This window comes from Miniopterus schreibersii (assembly GCF_964146895.1).
Source record: "Miniopterus schreibersii genome assembly, chromosome: 1".
Lineage (NCBI taxonomy): Eukaryota > Metazoa > Chordata > Mammalia > Chiroptera > Miniopteridae > Miniopterus > Miniopterus schreibersii.
The window spans coordinates 182,758,423-182,778,780 of NC_138101.1; the positions used below are offsets into that span (position 1 = coordinate 182,758,423).

Below are 20,358 nucleotides of genomic sequence, written 5' to 3' on the forward strand. Positions count from 1 at the left end.
GTGCTGAGGAGCTGAGTACAGTGAGGGTGAGCCCTAAAATGTTAAGGGGAGGAAGACTGGGGGTGCAGAGGAGAAAGCTGAGATTTGGAAGGCGTCACCATGGAGTGGCCTGAAAACAGACTTGGTGGGAAGGGCAGTGCTGGGGTGCATTCCCCTCCCCAGATGGCACAGGTTGCCCTCCTGGGACTGGCCCGTGAGTGTGTTGGCCTCAGCTGGGCAGTGACCCTTGTGTTGCTCATGTGGCATCTGAATCATCTCACGTATCACTGGTACAGGCACCCTGGCTCTAAAACAAGGAGCCTCAGTCGGACTTTGTGGGTCAGATGAAAGAGTCCTTGGGTGCGTCAGGGACTGAGACGCCTGTTAAGGAATGGGAAGTAAGGTGGAGGAACCAGAAAGGTGAGCTGTCACAGAGATCGGGAACAGCAGGAAAAACCACCTGCGAAGACACAGAGCTGCGCTGGGGTTCTGGAGTCACCTGCAGAATCACACAAATTATTATGCACGAGACGTTAAATGAGCACTGGCAGCCTTGGGCATCAAGGTGCTCCTGGTCATTACTCTGGCAAATGTCACTGTCCTTATTAAGAAAATGGGGGTGCTTCCAAGTGCTAAGAGGGTAGGGAACTAGGTACCTCATTTCTAAAGGTACATGATTCTCAGCACCCATGATGTAATGGTCGTGGAAGGCACTGACGGTTTGAGCTTCAGCTGGTCTGAGTTGGGGATCTGTCTTGCAATTAATTCAAGGCAAAAAGAAAAGGTTGTTGAAAAACTGGGGTGCCGTCAGCACCCTTGGTTTCACCATTTGAGACACCAAGGAGCACTTTCCAGGCTACTCGGAGCTCAGGGCAGCTGGTGGCACCAACAAGCACGGACTCCACAACTCTTGACTTGGCACTCTTAAAGGGAATCCATGAGCACTGGGGTTTCATTTTAGACTTGTTTCTTTCTAGTTATTCAATTTATTCCCAGAATGAAGGTGAGCCTGAGCCAAGGGTCCCGCCCTGCCGCCTTGGGGGGGTTGTGATGCCAAAGAGTAGACGAGAAGGTGAATTCAGGACTGTTACTTTCCTATAGGATTTTCATGGGAATTCACACGGAATTTAAGCTGATCTTACAGTGCCCGAGGCAGCTGCAGGAAGGGGTGGGAGGCCAGATCCAGGAAGGAGGGAGGGACCAGAGACAGGGGCACTTGTCCTTTACAACTTCTCTTCTCTCCCTGCAAGGTTTACAGGCCGAAGCTGGTCCTCTCCCTCCAGAGGGCACAATCCTGACTCATCCCGCATCTCTCCCCTTCCCCACCCAATTCAGTCCACCGACTACTTCTCTCCTGCCCACTCCTCCCCCCATGTTCCTGCCACCACCCGTGTTCACTTCGAAAATTTCATTCTGTGGTCACTTGGGTGACCACAACAGCCTCCTAAAAAGCCTGTTCCCATGCTTGCCCTCCATCCCAACTGGGTTCTCCACAAAGCAGCCAGTGTAGCCTCTCCAAGTGACCAGTCTGCTGACAGTCTCTCAGTGGCTCCCCTTTGCTCTTAGGAAAAAGTAAAAAGAAATCCTTAATTATGCCTGCACTGTCTAGCTGCTGCCCCTCTCCCTGGTCTCGCCCCCTCCCTCCCTCTGCTCCAGCCACACTGACTTCGTTCACTTCCTTGAAGGACTGTGCTCCCTCCCAGCTCAGGGCCTTTGCACATACTGTTCTCTCTGCCTGGGATGTCCTTCCCACTCTCTCCTAGGATCTGGCTTATGATCTAGCTCAGGGATCTTCAACCTTTTTCATCTCATGGCACACATAAACTAATCACGAAAAATCTGCGGCATACAAAAAAATAGGTATAATTTTTGTTGATTTACGAAAAACAAAATAATAAAGTAATTACCTACCCTTTTTGATCCAAAGTGACTGGTTTTTTTAAAGGTGTTCAGTACATGGCTTCTGGACACAGCTTCTAACAAATGACTTAAACAGTTTTAAATATTTTCTTTATTAATTTTTAGAGACAAAGGGAGAAAGAGAAAGAGAAACATCAATGTGAGAGCAGAACATCAATCGTCTGCAACCCTGGCACATGCCCTGACTGGAAATTGAGCTGGCAACCTTTCGGTGCATGGGCCAATGCCCAACCAACTGAGCCACACTGGCCAGGGTGATCCAAAGTGACCTTTTAAGAAACCACGTGCCTATACTTGTCTATAAGAATTTCTGGTACCAAGAATTAACCAATCAGATGCAACCTTATTATGTGACATGACCAATAAGATGCAACTCTATTATATAACCTATATATTTATGGTTCAAGACAGGACATTCACACCAGATGGCTATTGTTGTGTTGGCTGCTGTGATTTTTTTTTAATTTTACAATCTAAGGGAAATGACGTCAGTGCCCTTGACTAAATAGTCAGGTATTGCAAGTTTTAAAAATTCCTGCAGGGCACCGATTGAAAATTGCTGATCTAGCTCATCTGTCCCTCTTTGCAAATTCTTACAAATAATCCTCACAGTACTTAGCACAATTTTATTTACAGTGTGTGAGTGTTTGATTGATGGTTGTCCTCCCATCTAGATGGTAAACTCCTTCAGGGTAGGGAAGAACCATGTCTGTTTTGCTCACCCCTGGGTCCCTAGCACCAGCCATCGGACCTGGCTGAGTCTTACCTACCCCTCAAGATTCTGCTCAAACATCTTTCTAGAGCTCTCTCTGGCTCGCTGCTTTGTCAATCCATGAATCAGCGTGGACCGCCACCATGCATTTATTACGCTGCCCTTTAATAATTTGCTCACACATCTGTCTCACCACTGGTCTGTGGAGTCCCAGAGGGTGAGAACCACTGGCTTTGCTGTGTTGGTTTCCCTGACACCCAGTACGCTTGGCCTGCAGGTGATGACTGTGTGAATAAATGAATGACTCTGTTAAGACAGCTCCCTGGGCCTGGGTGCTGTCCCCCATAAGCTGAGGGGCTGAACCAGAGGATTCTGTCTGTCTTTTTTCTAACACTGTGGTTCCAACATCACATAACCCTACCTGTCAGCACCCCTCTGCTTTGACACCCATGTGCCTTTAACTGTTGCCCTGGCAATTAACACACTCACTGCTACCACAGTTCCTCTATTTCATCATGCAAAGGAAGCCTCACACCTCTGGGCTTTCTATAGATTATGCAAAAAAAACACACACCATTTTAATATCTTCTTCCTCTTTGACTCATGTTTTTTAGGTAGGTCTTTCTCATGTTTATATAGCAACTTTTTTGTTTTCTAATTATTAAGAAGTATTTAAAATATATAAAAAGGTATGAAGAATAGCATAGTGGAGACCCATAAACACACTAAAGTACACATGGCTGAGGAAATAAAATGTGACCCATGGACATAAACCTTTCCTTTAGAGAGGAACTAATCCCATCTGAGGCCACCCGAGATTACAGCCATGTGTTTCCAGGGAACTGGAAAATCGATTTCACACGATGCATCCGGGACAGAGCCTGGCGTCTCCTTGTCCAGGCTTTCATCCTGCACTCTCCTCTAAGGAAAATGGGTCTCCCTCCCCTTAGGCCTCAGCAGGCCCTGATTGCATCCCTTCAGGGACGTACTCGAAGACTTGCTGAACTGAGAGGAACTTAGAGGGGAAGGAACCCAGAATTCCACTTAGCACAGCATCACCCTCCTAACCATCCCACCCTGCGGGCTCCATGAGATGTGGTGGTGAGCTCCCCACTCCATGCAGAAGGCACCTCAGGAGAGAGAAAACAACCAAAGTAGACATGAGCATTCAGACCAAGCTGAACATGTTTCCATTTATTTTCAGGTCATCTGGAGATGGGATTTTATTTTCCACTTACTGGTTTTAAAGAGGAAGGGAGGAAGAGAGGAGAGGGGGAAAGAGAGAGAGAGGGAGAGAGACAAACACTGACGTTGCTCCACTCATTTATGCATTCATTGGCTGATTCTTGTATGTGCTCTGACCAGGGATTGAACCCACAACCTTGGGATATTGGAATGATTCTCTAACCAACTAAACTACCTAGCCAAAGCTTGAAGGTGGGATTCATCTAGAAATTACTTCCTAGAAGTCAATTCAATCATCTTTCATTTCCCTTCTGTGGGCTAGCCATGGAGCTAGAGGTTGGGGTTTGAGTATGAATAGGGTATGATTCATAACTTCGAAGAACTTAAAGAGGTAAAGAAACCTTTATGATACAGTGTAACAGCAGCTACCATAAAGATGTACGTGCAGGGTGTGAAGGGCGCTTCTGAATCATACTTAGGGCGCTGGGAAGCCTTCCTGGAGGAGGTGATGGTTTTCCTGCTTTGTGAAAGGTGACATGTACAAGGCATGATGTGTTCATAATGCCTGTGGGGAGCTGCAGGTGGTCCCACCTTCCTGGAGTGAAAGGTGGGAGTGGGCGGTGCTGGGAGACGTGACCCGAGCTACATCGCCAAGGCCTGTGTGCTAAGCTGAGGAGTGTGAATCATCCGTAAGCTGGGGGTGGCTGCTGGAGGACTCGAGGCAGGGGAGAGGCCTGAGGAGAACTGGAAAGTCCTGTGAAGTGGAGTCGTGGTGAACTAGAGGAGGGAGACCAATGAGGAGGGGTCACAGGATCGAGGTGAGAAGCCCCGAGAGTCTGAACTAAGCTGGTGTCAAAGGGAAAGGAAAGGAGCGAAGATGGTAAGGAGATAAACGTCAATAAGCACTGAGAGTGAGGAGCCGGAGGGCTCTGGGTAATTATCAAGATTTGGGTTAGGTGACTGGGAGCTCTATTCATTGACAGAAACAATTCCAGAGAAGCAGCGGACCTTGGCCTGGTCTTCAGATGATGGGACCAAAGTTGAAATAGAAGGCTAAGACTCCCAGAATCTACAAGTGCGGAATTCACTAGAAGCAGGAAGAAGGGCAGAGAAGGTCAAGTAAGACTAGGGTGTGGACTATAGGGCCTCTGACTGGGCACCCAGTTTTCTGAGTTGACATCCTGGCACAACTTTGAGGACACAGCTTGGCTGAAGAGACGTTCCTGGAGTTCTAGGACTGGAGTCTTGGGTGTCCATTTTAGCACCAGCATGAAATCCAGGATGGAACTGACCACACCCCTAGACATCACCTATGGGCCTCAGTGAAGCAGCTCAATCTCCACTCAATTTGATTCCATTTTTAAATTTTAGGGCTTTTATAAAACAAAAGTTATACCCAGTTAAAGAATCAAATAGTCATGTATCAAAAATGTCAGTTGCTTAACCCCTTTCCTGCTCCACTGAGGCAGTTACTTTCAACTCTTATTAGATGAGTCTTTTGGTATCTCCCTCCAAAGCTTTAAATAACATGGGTATATTGATATTTACTGCTCTTGGCCCTATTAGGCATTATCTTTGACCTTTCAATGTAGCAGACAAAGGTTTACCTCTGTTTACTCCCCACTTATCTCTACCATACCCATGTGCCCACTTCCCACTCTCCCAGCCTCCCTATATAATTATGTCATTTTTGGTTATATCAGCTTTCAGCCTTCACACTATTATGATTGTGATGATACTATTCACAACTGAGTCACTTAACCCCCTTCTCCTCTGTAGCTTTTAATATTCCCCTGGAGTCATAATTGCCCTCCCCATTTACTTGTTAGATTTGTTGTACATAATTATCACTAGTCCGACCTCTGATTCATCCCCAATTCTGTAAAGCCCCTCTCAAATGCTATCGGTGTCATCTTGAATAAATCTTTCCTGAAGCCTTTTGACCAGCTTCAGTCTGAACAGGCTGCTTTCTATGCCTGGCACAGAGCTGTCTGCCCGGAATGTTCCTTTTCATGGTCTTGGTGATCCCCATTGATCGCCTCTTGTGCTGCAGGCCCTGTTTCCTCAGTCTTACATCTTACTCTAGGTTTCCCCCTTGTTTGGTGGAGCACATCCTTTAGTAGCTTCCTGAGAGAGAGATTAAGGCAGTACCTTTTTTTGAAATTTGGCATGTCATGCTTGAAAATATTTTATTCTCTTCTCATGCTTTTTTCTTTTGGTAGTTTGGGTATAAAATTCCAGGCAGAAAATGATTTTCCTTCAGAAAACATCATTCCCCTGACCCTTGATTTCCAGGCTTGATGATAACTCTGATGACATTCTGTTCCCTTTTTTCTGGGAAAAGGTTTCATGAAACTTCATCTTTGAAAACCTCTTGGATCTCCTCTTTGTCCAAGTTATCTGAAATTTCATGGTGATGTGTAACAACTCAATTCAATCAACAGAGTCTGAGAGCATGTGCTGTATAGCTTATCTCGGTAAATGCTCCAGGGTGTACAAAGATACACCCAAGTCCTTAGGAGCTGGAAAAACACGGGCAGTGTGGGAGATAATTCAAACAGGATATTGGTGAATATGAAGTATTACATATATATATTACACATATAAGATCTGTAAGGAAAGCACTTTTACAAATCCCAAGGGGGAATAATCCAGGGTCTCAACTTGATTCACTCATTAGCAATTTAGCCTTCCCAGGCACTCAATAAACTCCATGCCTCCCACATCTACAGACCCTGTTCAGATGGTGGTAAGCTACCAAATAAGGTTGACGTTCTGACTTCCAAGTTCTGCTCTTTACTGCAGAAGTTATTGTTAGCCTCCAGGGGGCAGACTTTGCTACCACTCAGCAGAGAGGCAGGAAAACTGAGTTCAATGCCAGAGAGTCCCTCAAGCTCCTTGGGGAGTCAGTGGCGATAGAACCAGGAACCAGGGCCCCTTCTCAGGAAGCAACCCCTAAAATGTATTTCTCCTTCCCCTTCAAGGTCTACCCTATAAATACCTAGAGATAGAACATATTGATAAATCAATATAACACATAGTAAGCTGCTCAATAAATATTTTTTCAATAAATGAATACAGAATAGTTCTCTCTATGTAATATCTACCCAATATTTATATAGCTGCTGTATCCCTGGTGGGTATCAGCCAAGAGACAGAACTACCCTGGTGGCTGTCAGAATATTATCAAAGAAATGAACACACATTCTCTTGTTTAATTCTCACTACAACCCTATGAGGCAGGTATTTTTAATCCTCATTTTACAGATTCAGAAACTGAAGAATAGGGAGGCTAAGTGTCCAAGATCCAAAAGTTAATAACGGCAGAAGAGAGCTTCAAAGCTTGAGCAGATTGAGACCAGAGCTCACAATAGAGCCCACTCACTCCATCAGAAAGGGCAACCCCAAGCATCACTTGGGTCCCAGGTTAGACCCTTAGGGATTTGTCATTAAACTGAAGCACTGCCCCAGAAGAGCACATGGGAGAGGCTTCATGGAAGGGAATTCAGGAAATCTGTCTTATTGTTGCTGTGGGACTTTGATAATACAATCTGACTCTCTGGGCCTCAGTTTCCATATCTGTAAAATGAAGTTAAGAATATATTCTGGCCTGGCTGGGTGTGACTCAGCAGTTGAGCGTCGACCTAGGATCCAGGCCTTCGGGGTTCAATTCCCGGTCAGGGCACATGCCCGGGTTGAGGGCTCGATCCCGTCGGGGGCGTGCAGGGGGTGGCTGATCAGTGACTCTCTCATCATTGATGTTTCTATCTCTCCCTCTCCTTTCCTCTCTCTGAAATCAATAAAGATATATTTTAAAAAAAGAAAGAAAAAGAATATATTCTGGCCCAGCTAGCGTAGCTCAGTGGTTGAGCGTCGACCTATGATCCAGGAGATCGAGGTTCGATTCCCGGTCAGGGCACATGCCCGGGGTTGTGGGCTCGATCCCCAGTAGGAGGCGTGCAGGAGGCAGTGGATCAATGACTCTCATCATTGATGTTTCTATCTCTCTTTCCCTCTCCCTACCTCTCTCTGAAATCAATAAAAACATTTTTTACAAAAGAATATATTCTGAAGAGTTTTGGGGAGAGGGCCATGATGACCTAGGGAAAAGAAACTGAGAGGTCCTTCCAAGAGAATGGAGGTTCTGTGCTCCCTGGAGGATGATGGGAAACACTGTCGGAACTTTGAGAACAGGGAATGTTAAGTTAGTGTGGGCATTCTTAGATGGGTGTGTTTCCTCTTCAAACATTACATTATAGTCCATTATAATCCATAATTTCTACCCGAAAGTGGGTGACTCCAAGCCGTGTTCCTCTTCCTGTGAACCAGTGGTTCTGCGGTAGGCAATTAGACAGGCATGAGCAGAGCAAGGACAATGGGTCAGGTACAGAAGTTCACTAGGGTGGAAAGCCCCGGTGCCCAGCAACAGGAAAAACTGGGAACACAAGGACCTCGCCCCCAGGGTAACCCTTCCTTTCCTAGCCTATCACTGGTCATTTGGTTTAGACCCCCTGACCTTTCATATGGCTAGTCATGCGGTTCAGACCCTCCCCTGACCTTTCCTCCCCTGGCATGCCCCTAGTCACTCCATAGGTTCCCTTGAAGGAGGAACAAGGGGCAGAAGAGTGGCCTCTTGTGACTCCAATGAGGGCCCTTGCACAACCACTCCCTTAAGCATTAACCCCCAGGGATAACATGGAGGCCTCAGTTGTGTTTCAGCTTCAGGCCCAGAAAAGCAGCAAAACCAGACAAGCAACACCTTGGCTGACATCAGGACCAGCTGCATTGGATAATGACCCCCTGCCCTGGAGCCCAGCAATCAGTGGAGACCACAACCCTGAAAGGACACCCCTGGAAAGCTGATGAATATTCTATTGAGATCCTCCCCTGGGACCTCCCCTAAAACTCTGCCCTTGAAAGCTCTGAGGATGGAGGACCCAGCTCAGCTCTATGGAGCCTGCCTGCACCTTTCCCCACCCCATTCCCCAGGTGGGTCTTCCTGGCCTCTCTCTTTCTCCTAAGCTCCAAGGGCCTCTGTAACTTGTTTCCTGAGCCCATTTCTTCTAACACTCACATCTACCTCTGTGACTTTCTAAATAAACTTTCTCTTATAGTGTGAGTCTTGGCTCTGAATCCTTTTTTAGCCAGAACTCAAGTACTGAGGTTTCTGAACTGAGGTCCAGTCTGACTCCACCTGGTCTAACACCTGGTGCCCTTTTCACTGCCCACAGCTTTGACCCCACCAGGGCTGCTTAAACTTGGCTGGCATGTTGAGATCACCTGGGAGTTTTCACATGCAGGTGACAGGCTCCGCTCCCAGAGACCCTGATTTGGGCTGTGGCGGAGGCATTGGGAATGCTAAGATTTTAAGGTGCAACCCAAGTTGAGAACCACTGCCCAGAGCTTTAAATTATTCAATTTTGGTCTAAAAATTAAAAAGAAAATAAACAAAAAGTGGCAGCATCACTTCACTGTGCATAAACTTCAACATGCAAACAAACGCATCACGCGGAGATCTTACAAATGCAGCCTTTAGTTCAGGAGGTCAGGGGTGGGCCTGGGCCTCTGTCCTTGTGGGAAGCTCCCAGGGGTTGCCCACAGTGCTGTCCCCACGCTGAACTTGCGTAGCCAGGCTGCCACTTGAATACCGACTCTCATGAGAAGCACGGCTCTTCAGGCCAGCTGGGCACTTCAGGAAGAAGTTATTTCACTTCTGTGAGTCTCCGTTTTCTGACCAATACAAAACGCAGGCAAGTAATAGTATTCACATCACAGAATTCTTGTGACGCTTCAATGAGATAATGCAGTAAACGTGTTTCGCACAAGACAACAAATGTTAGCTTCCTGATCGTTAGGATCGCCAACACTCATGAAATGCTTACTTACTAACTGCCAGGAATTTTCAAAGTGCTTTGTGTCTTAACTCATTCAAGCCCCCAAACGACACTGTGAGGTGGGTACTATTATTTCATCATCCCTATTTTACAGATAAAGAAACTGAGGCGCAGAAAGGTAGAGCACCTTAATCTACCTTACACACCTAGGCGTAACTAAGCTGGTGTTTGACCCTAGAGAGAATGTGGGCTATCCCTCCCTCCCCGGGGCTGAAATGGATCCTCGGGAAAGGCACTTCTGCCCCGCAGCCTTTCTGGAGGTCAGGAATTTGGCGTTTACCGCCTGGGACGGGCCGGGACCAGCAGGTGGCAGGCCAGGGCTATGTGGGTGCTGTGCATTTCACCAGCAGCCCAGCGAGCTCTTAAGCGTTTCCAGCTCCCCTCTCCCCTCCACCCTCAGGTCCTCTCAGGAGGCAGCCCCGGGAGCAATGCAGACAGAACATCCCTGCCCAACAGGTTCAAATCTGAGCTCCCCGGGATACGACTCCGTACGCCCCGAAAGCAACGGGCGCAGTGAGTTTTCTGCAATTCCCTTTCACCGCAGAAGCGCCACCAGACCGCGAAATCTACACCTCTCTCTTTATACCAGGGTTCGAGAAGGTTTCGGAGCCCAGGCAAGAGGGAAAAAGTTGGGAATTCCTGCGGGATTCCCCAGAGCATTCGGGAGGCGCCGGGCCGGTGCACGCGCGCGGGAGATGCGGCCCAGCGCCGGGAAACTCTATGGGGGTTACCTCGGCGAGGCGGACGGGGTTTTGCCGGGCGGTCCTCTAGGAGGGGGCAAATGAATGCGAGGGGCAGTGCAGGGGGTGGGGGTTCACCGGGCGGTTTCCATGGCGCCCGGGGCGTAGGGGAGGAATACACCGGGCAAACTGTGGCGAAACAACCGTACCGCCCGGCCGGCCGGGCGGGCGAAGGCGGGAGGGAGGGAGGGGACGCGGGGTGGAGGGGGGGGGGGAAAGCCTGGCGGGACGGGGGCGGGGCGGTCACGTGCGCCCCAGGGGCGAGGCCCCGAGCCGTCAGGGAGCGAACGGAGTCCGGAGAACTGGCCGCGCTGGGAGCCGAGCCTTTCCTGGACCGAGGGGCTGAACTTGGCTCAAGGCACCGGAGGCCAGGACGGCGCTGAAGCGTCTGCGGCCGGCCTGGGGGACAGCAGTCGGGGACAGCGGGCCCCACGGAAAAGGGGGGTCCGAAGTTTGGAGGTGAGCGTTGGGAGGCCCACCCCTGGCTTTTACGCAGGACCGGGTGTCCGTTTCTCCTGGGGCAGACCCGGGCCACAGCCCCGTCAACTCTAGAGGACCGGCTGGGGCTACTGTCGCGTAAGACTGCGGGGGTTCTCAGCACCTGCCCAGGCTCCAGGAGCGGCCGCGGTCATGGTGAATGAAGACCCCAACCTGGAGGAGAGCGATGGCACCCCCGAGCAGGAGTCCGCGCCCCGGGCGAACCCCAGCGTCTCTGCCCATCACAGCGTCTCTACCGACCCCAGCATCTCCGCGCATCCCAGCGTCTCGGCGCATCCCAGCGTCTCCTTCCACCCCAGCACCTCGGCGAACCCCAGCAGTTCAGGCTTCCCCAGTACCTTGGCGCAACCCAGTGACTTGGCCCAGCCCAGCAGCAGCAGCAGCAGCTCGGGGCGCGAGAACCTCAGCGTGATCAAGGTGAGCAGGCGCCGCTGGGCGGTGGTCCTGGTGTTCAGCTGCTACTCCATGTGCAACGCCTTCCAGTGGATCGAGTATGGCGCCATCAATAACATCTTCATGAACTTTTACCGGGTCACGGCCTTTGCCATCGACTGGCTGTCCATGTGCTACATGCTGGTCTACATCCCCCTACTCCTGCCGGTGGCCTGGCTGCTGGAAAAATTCGGGCTTCGCAACATCGCCCTCACCGGCTCCCTTCTCAACTGCCTGGGGGCCTGGGTGAAGCTGGGGAGCCTGAAGCCACATCTCTTCCCAGTCACTGTGTTGGGCCAGGTCGTCTGCTCCGTGGCCCAGGTCTTCATCCTGGGCATGCCCTCTCGCATCGCTTCAGTCTGGTTCGGGGCTAATGAAGTTTCAACAGCCTGCTCCATAGCTGTCTTTGGCAATCAGGTGGGTAGAAGGGCTTGTGGGTGTTCAGAGGGATGGGCATCGTCTCACTGTGGGCCTGGGTGTGTGAGATTGAATCGGACTGTACTTGACTGTGTGGGAGACTGTAATTTTCTGACTTCAGCTGTGTTTGCGACTGTGGGTGACTTTATGGTTTTGTGTGATTGATGGTGTGAGTGATTATGATTGGGTGACCCTGTAAGAGAAGTGCGGGGGGAACAAAGCGAGGGGGACTTTTTCTTCCACTCACAGTTTCTCCTCACCTAGCAGAAAGCATGCTTTTGAAACATATGATGTTTTTAGGATTTCATTCCTGAACCTGTCAGTCCACCAGCTTAGACCTCTGACTTGAGGAAAGCTGTCCTTTCTCAGGGAGCAGCGCCAGGGCGGCAGCTTCTTCTGTCACCATCAGAATTTAGCAGGTGTTTTTAGCCTGACCAACCAGCTTTCCTAGAGTGCAGCATCTCCTGTTCTACACAGAATCACAGAGTGGTGCCCTGGTCGAGTTTGGCACTGTTCTTGACTTCTTTTGTACACAGCTAAAGCCAGGACAGTGGGAACAATGCTTTATGCCAAACTCCTCCCCTCGGGTTTAAAGCCAAGTTAAGCAGGATGGAGTAGAAATCTCACTCTGAGTTTCCAAAGACTAAAATCCTTGGAAAGGCCTGGAAAGCTCGTCTTTAAATCCTTTCTCCTTCCTTCTTGGAAGGAGCACATCGAATTCTTTGCATCTCGATGTGGTTATAACCCAGAAAGTTGGGTGTGTTATGAATCTGATTGTCTTCTCCAAATATTTGAAGCAAATTATATATGGGGTTCTTCTCTATGTGAATCACTGCCTCCCGGTCTCATTGCTTCCCAAGCACACTCAGGGCTATGCATTTAGAAATGACCAGTAACCCTTAGTTTATATAGGTCTGATTTCTCTTACCTGTTATTGCATTTAGAAATTTTAACCTTTCATTTAGAAATTTCTCATTTGGGTTAGAAATTTTCAAAACTTCTCTAAAGGCAAATTTTCATTCTGTTCGTCTTCACCACTAGGAAGTTGACTTGAGCTAAATTTTCCCAAATCAGCAAGTCCTGCCACTTGAGTAACAGTGTAAGCAATCAATGAAAACAAACAGAGAGGCCTTCTTTAGCACACAAACGGGCAACATAAAGTCCTTTACCCAGTTTTCGTTCACCTGTGGGTCTGAATGTTCTGAAGACTGAATTGATTTGAGGTCTGGTCATGAAACAAGAGGGATCTTGTTCAGGGAAACTAAAAAATAGGTGTTGAAGGTGACATTTACTAATCCTCTATCCTCTAAGGTGATCCTCGTTGCAGCCCTGCTGGTGGGTTTGACGTTACTGGATTTTTCCTTTATTGGAGGGTAAAGCAATGGGTGAGGGTGAAGGGCAAGACCTTTCAAGCTTCCGGAGAGATAAATCTCCCTATTTTCAGTTGAACAGGATACTGACAAGGTCACTGCAATCCCAAACCCTTTGATTTGAGGAGGGCAGAACTAACTGGGAGAAGCCCTCAGGTGGCCAGGTGAGATCAGACAACCCAGAACTTCTTTTGTTAACCATTTAGGGTAAACTAATAGGTTTTGAGACCCTTCCTCCCCCACTTGTGAGGGAACTTGACACCAGGTAATATCTTGAAAATTTAATAAGAATAATTATTCATTCTTTACCTCTACTCCCCACCAAGGCCAGGAAATGCTAAGAAATTTACATTTAAAAACACTCTGACGCATATATTTGTATCACGGAGCCATCTATTTGGTTTGGTTGTTAAGCCTCAACCCACTTTGCTAAGTTAAACAAAACATTATGGAAAAACTAAATTGTTTATTCTTCCTCTGTCAAGATAAATATTTGGTTCTCAGCATGTGTTTTAACCTTTCCTTCTGAGTAAAGCATGACTGAGTGGAGGAGAATCTTAATAGAGCACCTTGCGCTTCATTGCTTAGAAGAAAGGCTCCACAAAGCTGTTAAACGGATTTTCAGTGTCATTTTGCAGAATAATTCCTCATGACCTGCACACTTCACACTGATCAGCAGAACCCCTGTACCCGGGCCATTCTGATCTCTCTCTTCTAGTGCTTCTTATATGCTCCACATATGCACCCACCCCTGCTTGCATTCAATCCAGTATTTGCTCCTTCATTCAGCAAGCTTTTACCTATGTGGCGGAGGAAGAAAACTTCTACCCTTTTAGGCTCTTTTAGCTGGTCTAATTAAATCAACATGAGAAAGATTAACAAGAGAAAATAACCACATTTAATTACATATGTACGTATGGGATCCCACATACATGAAAGAGTCAGAGACCCCACATACATGAGAGGTTCAGAGACAGAAAGGTAAGGATCCTCTAAGGTGATCCTCTAAGGTGATGCTGCTGGTGGGTTTGACGTTACTGGATTTTTCCTTTATTGGAGGGTAACATCCCCAGGCAAGGACTAAAGTAAGATGCCTTGAGGCTTGAGGCAGAAGGAAGGCCATTGGCAGGACAATAAACAGCGATGCACAGTAATGAGAAGTTTGCCCTGCGCTATAGGTAGGTCATCAGGTTATTTCTGGTAATAACTCTTATGGACAAGGCTCCCAATTTAACTTCTCCTAGGAAATTAAGGGAGGGGCAGAAGTTTCTCCTGAATCTGCAGGGTCTCAGTTGCCTTCAGCTCAAAATAATCCATAGGCCAAAGTAGCACACTTTGGGGAAGCCTGTTCTGAGCCTCTTTACGCAGCTCCCCCTTTTTGCCAGATGCTCTGCTAGGGCTGCACAGCATCTGCCTTCGCAGAGTTCTCACACCAGATTTTGAAATTGTACCAGGCACCAAGATTCAGATTTTTAAAAAAGCAAAACTGATCAGAGGATAGAGGATTTATTTTCAGTTCTTCACCAGGTTTTTAGTGTCTTCTTAGCCTAATTGCTATGGGGAAATTGAAGGGGAAAGGAGCTAAATATCTCTGAAACACTTATATTGTGCGAGGCACTTTTTAATCCATTATTTAATTTTTCAACGCTGTGGGGACAACCATTGTCCCCATTGTTATTGGTGAGGAACCTGAGACAGATAAATGGAGCAACTATATTCAGGATCCTACAGCAACTGAATGGCAGAAGGGAGATTCAAACCCAATTCCACCTCCAAAGTGCATGTTGATAATTGGCCAATATTGAGGCTTCATTCACATGGATAAAGCACATATTTAAAAAAAAAACACACAAAAAACCCAAAAAGCCCTAGCCAGTTTTGCTCAGTGGTTAGAGTGTTGGCCCTCGGTCTGAAGAGTTTCAGGTTTGATTCCGCTCAAGGGCACATACCTTGGTTGCAGGCTCGATCCCAGCCCTCGTCAGGGTGCGTGCAGGAGGCAGCCAATCTATGTCTCTTTCATATCGATGTTTCTCTCTCTCCCACACTCTCTCTGAAAAGCAATGGAAAAAATGCCCTCAGGTGAGGATTAAAAAAAAAAAAAAAGGCAAGATTCTGAGGTAGAATTTTGCCCCTTGTGTCTCAAGGGTGGTTGTTGGTGAAAAAGTGTCCAGCAGTTTCCTCTAGAATTTGAGAGCCTAGCTCCTGTCTCCTGAAGTTCCCAGCATCCAGCATTAGCATTACGGGCCCCCACACCCCCCTTTGCAAACTGCTAAAGGGCTGGTGCTGCTGCTCTGCTGCTTTGAACTTGGTGAAGGGGCACAAGAAGGTGGCTTTGCGTCTCTGGGAAGAAGAAACCAGTAAATCCTGAGCTGAGCTGCAGCGGAGGCTCTTGCAGTTGAACAGGTGGTAACAGACTGGCATTTGTTTTAGCAACACTTGTTCCACTGCTTCAAGGGAAAATGATCTGTGTGGGGTTTTAGTGATGTGGACACATTGTTATTGTGCAGGGTTGGAAGAAAGCTGGTGTTAGAGTCTGGTGGTAGCTTGGTGGCGGAGGAGGGAGGTGTGGCAGCTGAAAGAAATCCCAGGTCAGCTCTAGGCCCCGTGAGAAGCCCACAGCACCCAGAAGGGAAGGGACTTCTTCAAGGACTCTTGGGCTGCTCAGAGCAGCGCCTCCCAGTAGGAGAGAATCGGTTTGCTTTCCATGTAAGAAAAATAGTTACCTTACAATATTAGTTCTGTAGAAGCCACACCTGGCTGGGCTGTGGAAAATAGCGCTATCCCATAGAAATATAAGGCAAGCCACCAATGCGAGCCACATGTATAACTAAGTTTTTTAGTAGCCACATTAAAAATATATAGAATGTAAATTTAAAAAATTTTAAAGATAGGTAAAATTAGTTTTAGTACCATATTTTATTTAACTCAATATTTCCAAAGTATTATTTCAACATGTAATCAATATAATATTACTGAGAAGCTATTTTACATTCTTTTTTTTTTCATACTGGGCCTTCAGAAATCGGCATGTTTTTTACTCTTACAGACCCGGCAAGTGATGGGATGTGTTATAGGCAGGTTGGACCACACAGGTCTAGAACAATGATGCTATTTGTAGGAGAGAAAAAGTTTTCCTTAACCCTCTTAGGGCCCCTGACTGGGTCTAAAAATTAAACCGACAAAGTCATATTAACAGAAAATCATCCAAATTTATTTAAGTGTTATGTGACATGGGAGCCTTCATAAGAAAATGGAGAAACAGTTAAACCTGTGTATTTTCACGCCATGTTTGAGGCAGGGTGGAATATGACAGGTTAGGAGTATGAGGGAATTATAGTAAACTAGGGGAAACTGAGCAAGGCCTGTGTGTCCTGGTTCTTGGCAGCCGTCCCTTTGTCTTCAGATGGAAGGATGCTCCCTTCCTCCGGGTCTAGGGAGGGCACCTGTCACGGGAGGGTTTTGGGGAGGAACCTGTTTCAGGGAGGAAGAACAAGGAGGGGGAGAAGATCAGAAAGTAACCTTTCCGCTTCTGCTGTTTTCTCGAACTCCTTCAGCTTAAACTATCCAATATGCCAAGATGCCATATTTCAGGGGTAGCGTGTTCTGAACCCCGTCGCGTGTCAAGCAGTTGGAAATCAGCTTCTAACAGATAAAGATGGGCTCCAGGGAACTGGCCGTGGCCTTGAGGAGGCTGTGTTTGCTGGACTGGCTGATCGTGTGGTGTCGCCTAGAGGGGCTGAGTGTTTCCGAGACTGACTCAAGAGTCAGGGTCATGAAGCGGGTGGTCAGCCTCGTCTTCCAAAATCATGCCATTAGGGTGTCTTAAACTCTCGGCTTGTCGTTCTGGATCCTCTGATGTCAGAGGCCTTTCTTTCAGGGTCCGAGTGAAGTTGAGGGAGGTGAAGGCAAACTCTTTTCCCTTCCACTGATGTTGAGGCACACAGAACGCCTGCCCACACGGCTGGCCGCTTTCGGCCTCCCCGTGCACCAGGGGAGAGAAACAGGCGGGGGCCGGGAGAGCAGAACAAGGCCGTAGCGACCAAAACGGGAATGAGCAGGACCCTCAAATACTCGTGGGCGCCAGGTCATGTAAACGTGACACAGGAAAAGTGGCATTAGAGCGGGGTGAGGTTGCAGCAAACACGATAGCACGTCTCATAAAAAGACAGCAGCTGCTTCAGCTCTCGCCAGCCACTGACGTACAGAGCATGACCCAGTGTTGTCAGATCTTCTCTTGTTTTTCTTTAAAGAGAAACCAGAAATCCAGATTTTTATGTGAAATCTGTTTTTTAAATTGTGATAAAATATATGTAACATAATATTGATCATTTTAGCCATTCATAAGTCTACAATTCAGTGGCATTAAATAAATTCACAATGGTGTGTAAGCATTAACCATTTATACCCCAAACTTTTTTTCTTTTTTTAATTCTCACTCGATATGTTTTTTTAATTGATTTTTTTTTTTTTTTAAGAGAGAGAGAGACAGAGAAACATTGATGTGAGAGAGAAACATCTATCAGTTGCCTCCTGTATGTATCCTGACCAGGAATCGAACCCGAAGCCTAGGTATTTGCCCTGACCAGGAATCAAACCTTCAACCTTTTAGTGTACAGGATGACACTCCAACTAGCTGAGCCACCTGGCCAGGGCTGTACCCCAAACTTTTTCATTACCCTCAGCATCTAGGTACCCATTAAACAATAATTCTTCCCTCGCCGCCCCCTCTAGCCCCTGGTTACTTCTTTCTACTTTCTGTCTCTATGAATTTGCCTATTCTAGGTACCTCGTAGAATCCTACTGTAGGATTCATATACTGTTTGGCTTTCTGTGTCTGGCTTATGAAATCTGTTTTAAATGCTGATAACTAATTCAGAACTTAAAAAAAATTCTGTTTTGAAACTGTGGGTCAGATAAAACTGCCCCATCTGAGACTTCTGGGTAGGGTAATGTGAAACTGACTTTCAGGCCCTGGCCAGTGTGGCTCACTCGGCTGGAGTGTTGTCCCATGCACCAAAAGGTTGCGGGTTTCATCCCCAGTTGGGGCACACGCGGGAGGCAGCTGATCAGTGTTTCTCTTTTACATCGAAATGAGTTCAGAGGTTAGCAACTCTGGGGAGGAAACAAGAGACAAGTGCTTCCTGAAAATGGTGATCATTTGCCTTACCCATGGGCCTGGGTAAAATACAGATGCTGGGCTTCCCTTAACCAGACTCTCTAGGGGAGGGGCCCAGACTCCTGTATTTTCAACTGGCCTCCCAGGTTAGGCTAGTGATCAGACTTTTTGAAATCACCAGGAGAGAGGACCTGCAGGCCATGGGCAGGCTCCTCCTGCTTGGAGCCCTGTTCTTGTCAGCGCTGATTTATTATGTGTTTGCTGTATGCTGGGTCCTGTGTCCAGGCGGAAGCATTTGGGAACTCAGCTACTTACCCTTCAGATTGAGGGGATGTTACTGAACAGGGACCTAGCTCTGAGCCCGTCTGCCTCGGGGTAGTGTGTTGGTTCTTGACATCATGAAGGGAAGATTTCACAACATGAGTCCAGGTGACTGAGTTTACGTTTATTAAAGCTGCCAATAGTGAAACAATGAAGGGCTTATTAAAGAAGAAATAACAGGAGATCCTAGGTGGGGCTGCTTTGGCTCTCAAGTAATGTTATAGGAAAGAAATGAGGCAAGATGGGGCTGCTGTCAGCTCACTGGAGAGTCAGAGAAAAGGGGGCCTTGGAAACAGGTTCATGGGGTTAGCCCGAAATGAGCTGCCGCTGCCCATTGCTCCCCTAGTTGCAAGTCTCCTGGGGACCCTTAGAGATTCCTGCCTGTGGGGAGGAAGAAGGGGAAGGGAAAGGCTTGGGTGTGCTCCTGGGAGGGAAGGAGAGAGAGGGAAAGTGAGTGCTGGGTCCTTTGTTTTGAGAGGTTTTGAAGGCTGGGAGTTTAGGGGAAGTCTTAGGGGAGATCTCAGTAGAGTATTCTTCAGCTCTTCCAGTTATGCTCTTTCAGAGTCCTGGTCTCAAATGATTGGTCAACACCAGAGCAGGGGGTCATTAGTCATTCCAGCTGGCATCACCCACCTGGTTTTGCTGCTTTTCTGGGCCTGGCGTTGAAATACAGCTGAGGCCTAGAGTTTATCTCTAGGGAGGAGAGGTCAGGAGAGGGTCTGAACCACATGACCAGCGATATTCCGGAGGAGGAAAGGCCACCCTGAGGTTCTGTACCAGTGTTGCTTTTTGCTAGGTACCTGGGGCTTTCAGCCTTGGTGATTTTCTGTATCTGACTGTAAATTGCTCCATTAATTTGTTCAACTATCTGTCTCAGTTTCCCCATTCCACTTGCCAAGGAATTTTCCTAGCTTTTTAATATCCTGCCTCTGGGAAAAGCTGGGCTGGGGTTGGGGGCCTATCATTCTGATTCACTTAAGGTTCTGAAAATGTACTGGAAACCCTGGGTGGCGGTAGAGGAGGGGAAATCCCTGATGGAATGTGAGGTGAAACCAGTGCAGATGCTCCTAATCCTTTTGTTTCTTTGAATTTCAACTCTGCACTGGAGGAAGCTGGGGTTGGCCTGACTGCCTTAGCTTTGTTTCTCTGCCAGGCACTGTTGCAGGTGCTTTCTAATTCCATGGAATCAAGTCTAAGTTTTCAATTTAGCTTTCTAGGGCTCCCGCTCTCTCCCCGTTCCTATCTAGTCTGTCTCTTGTTCCCTCTCGGCCTTGTCTCTCAGTTCTGACCAGTCTAGCTCCTTAATCATCTCCATGAAATACACTGCTTGGGGACTAAGCCTTATGCTATGCTGTACTGGGAAGCTCCAGAGCCTCACTCCCCACAGAAACATTAAATAAATTGGAGACTGGCTAAAATAACTTCTTTATTGGAGCCCTGGAAATCAGTCAGAGATCTGCAGCAACCAAGGAAATGCCCAACCGAGAAAAAAAAACCACATACAAAAGGGCAGGAAACTTCATGGCCTTTTTACTCACCCCCACCCTCCTCCTTTCCCTATGCTGTGCCTCTGAATCCCCAGTTCCCTTCTGCAAACCAGACTTGTAGTGTTTCAACCCAACTGTATTTCTATACACTAACAATGAACAATCCAAAAAGGAAATTAAGAAAACAATTCCATTTATAATAGCATCAAAAAAATACTTAGGAATAAATTTAACCAAGGACTTGTACACTGAAAACTAGAAAATGTTGCAGAAAGAAATTAAAGACC

General features: G+C 47.5%; 1 protein-coding gene across 3 annotated transcripts in view; it reads left to right on the forward strand.

Annotated features, from left to right (window-relative positions):
* The first annotated feature begins 10,708 nt into the window (after positions 1–10,708).
* Positions 10,709–20,358, forward strand: part of FLVCR2 (FLVCR choline and putative heme transporter 2) — a 56,215-nt gene continuing 46,565 nt past the window's right edge. For 2 of the 3 annotated variants that reach the window (XM_081147128.1, XM_081147127.1), the window contains exon 1: positions 10,711–11,777. In XM_081147128.1, coding sequence (XP_081003254.1) covers positions 11,061–11,777 — 717 coding nt within the window. In that variant the 5' untranslated portion in view covers positions 10,711–11,060. Of the gene's footprint in view, positions 11,778–20,358 lie in introns of all 3 variants that reach the window. The other variant, XM_081147126.1, reaches the window with a different exon arrangement.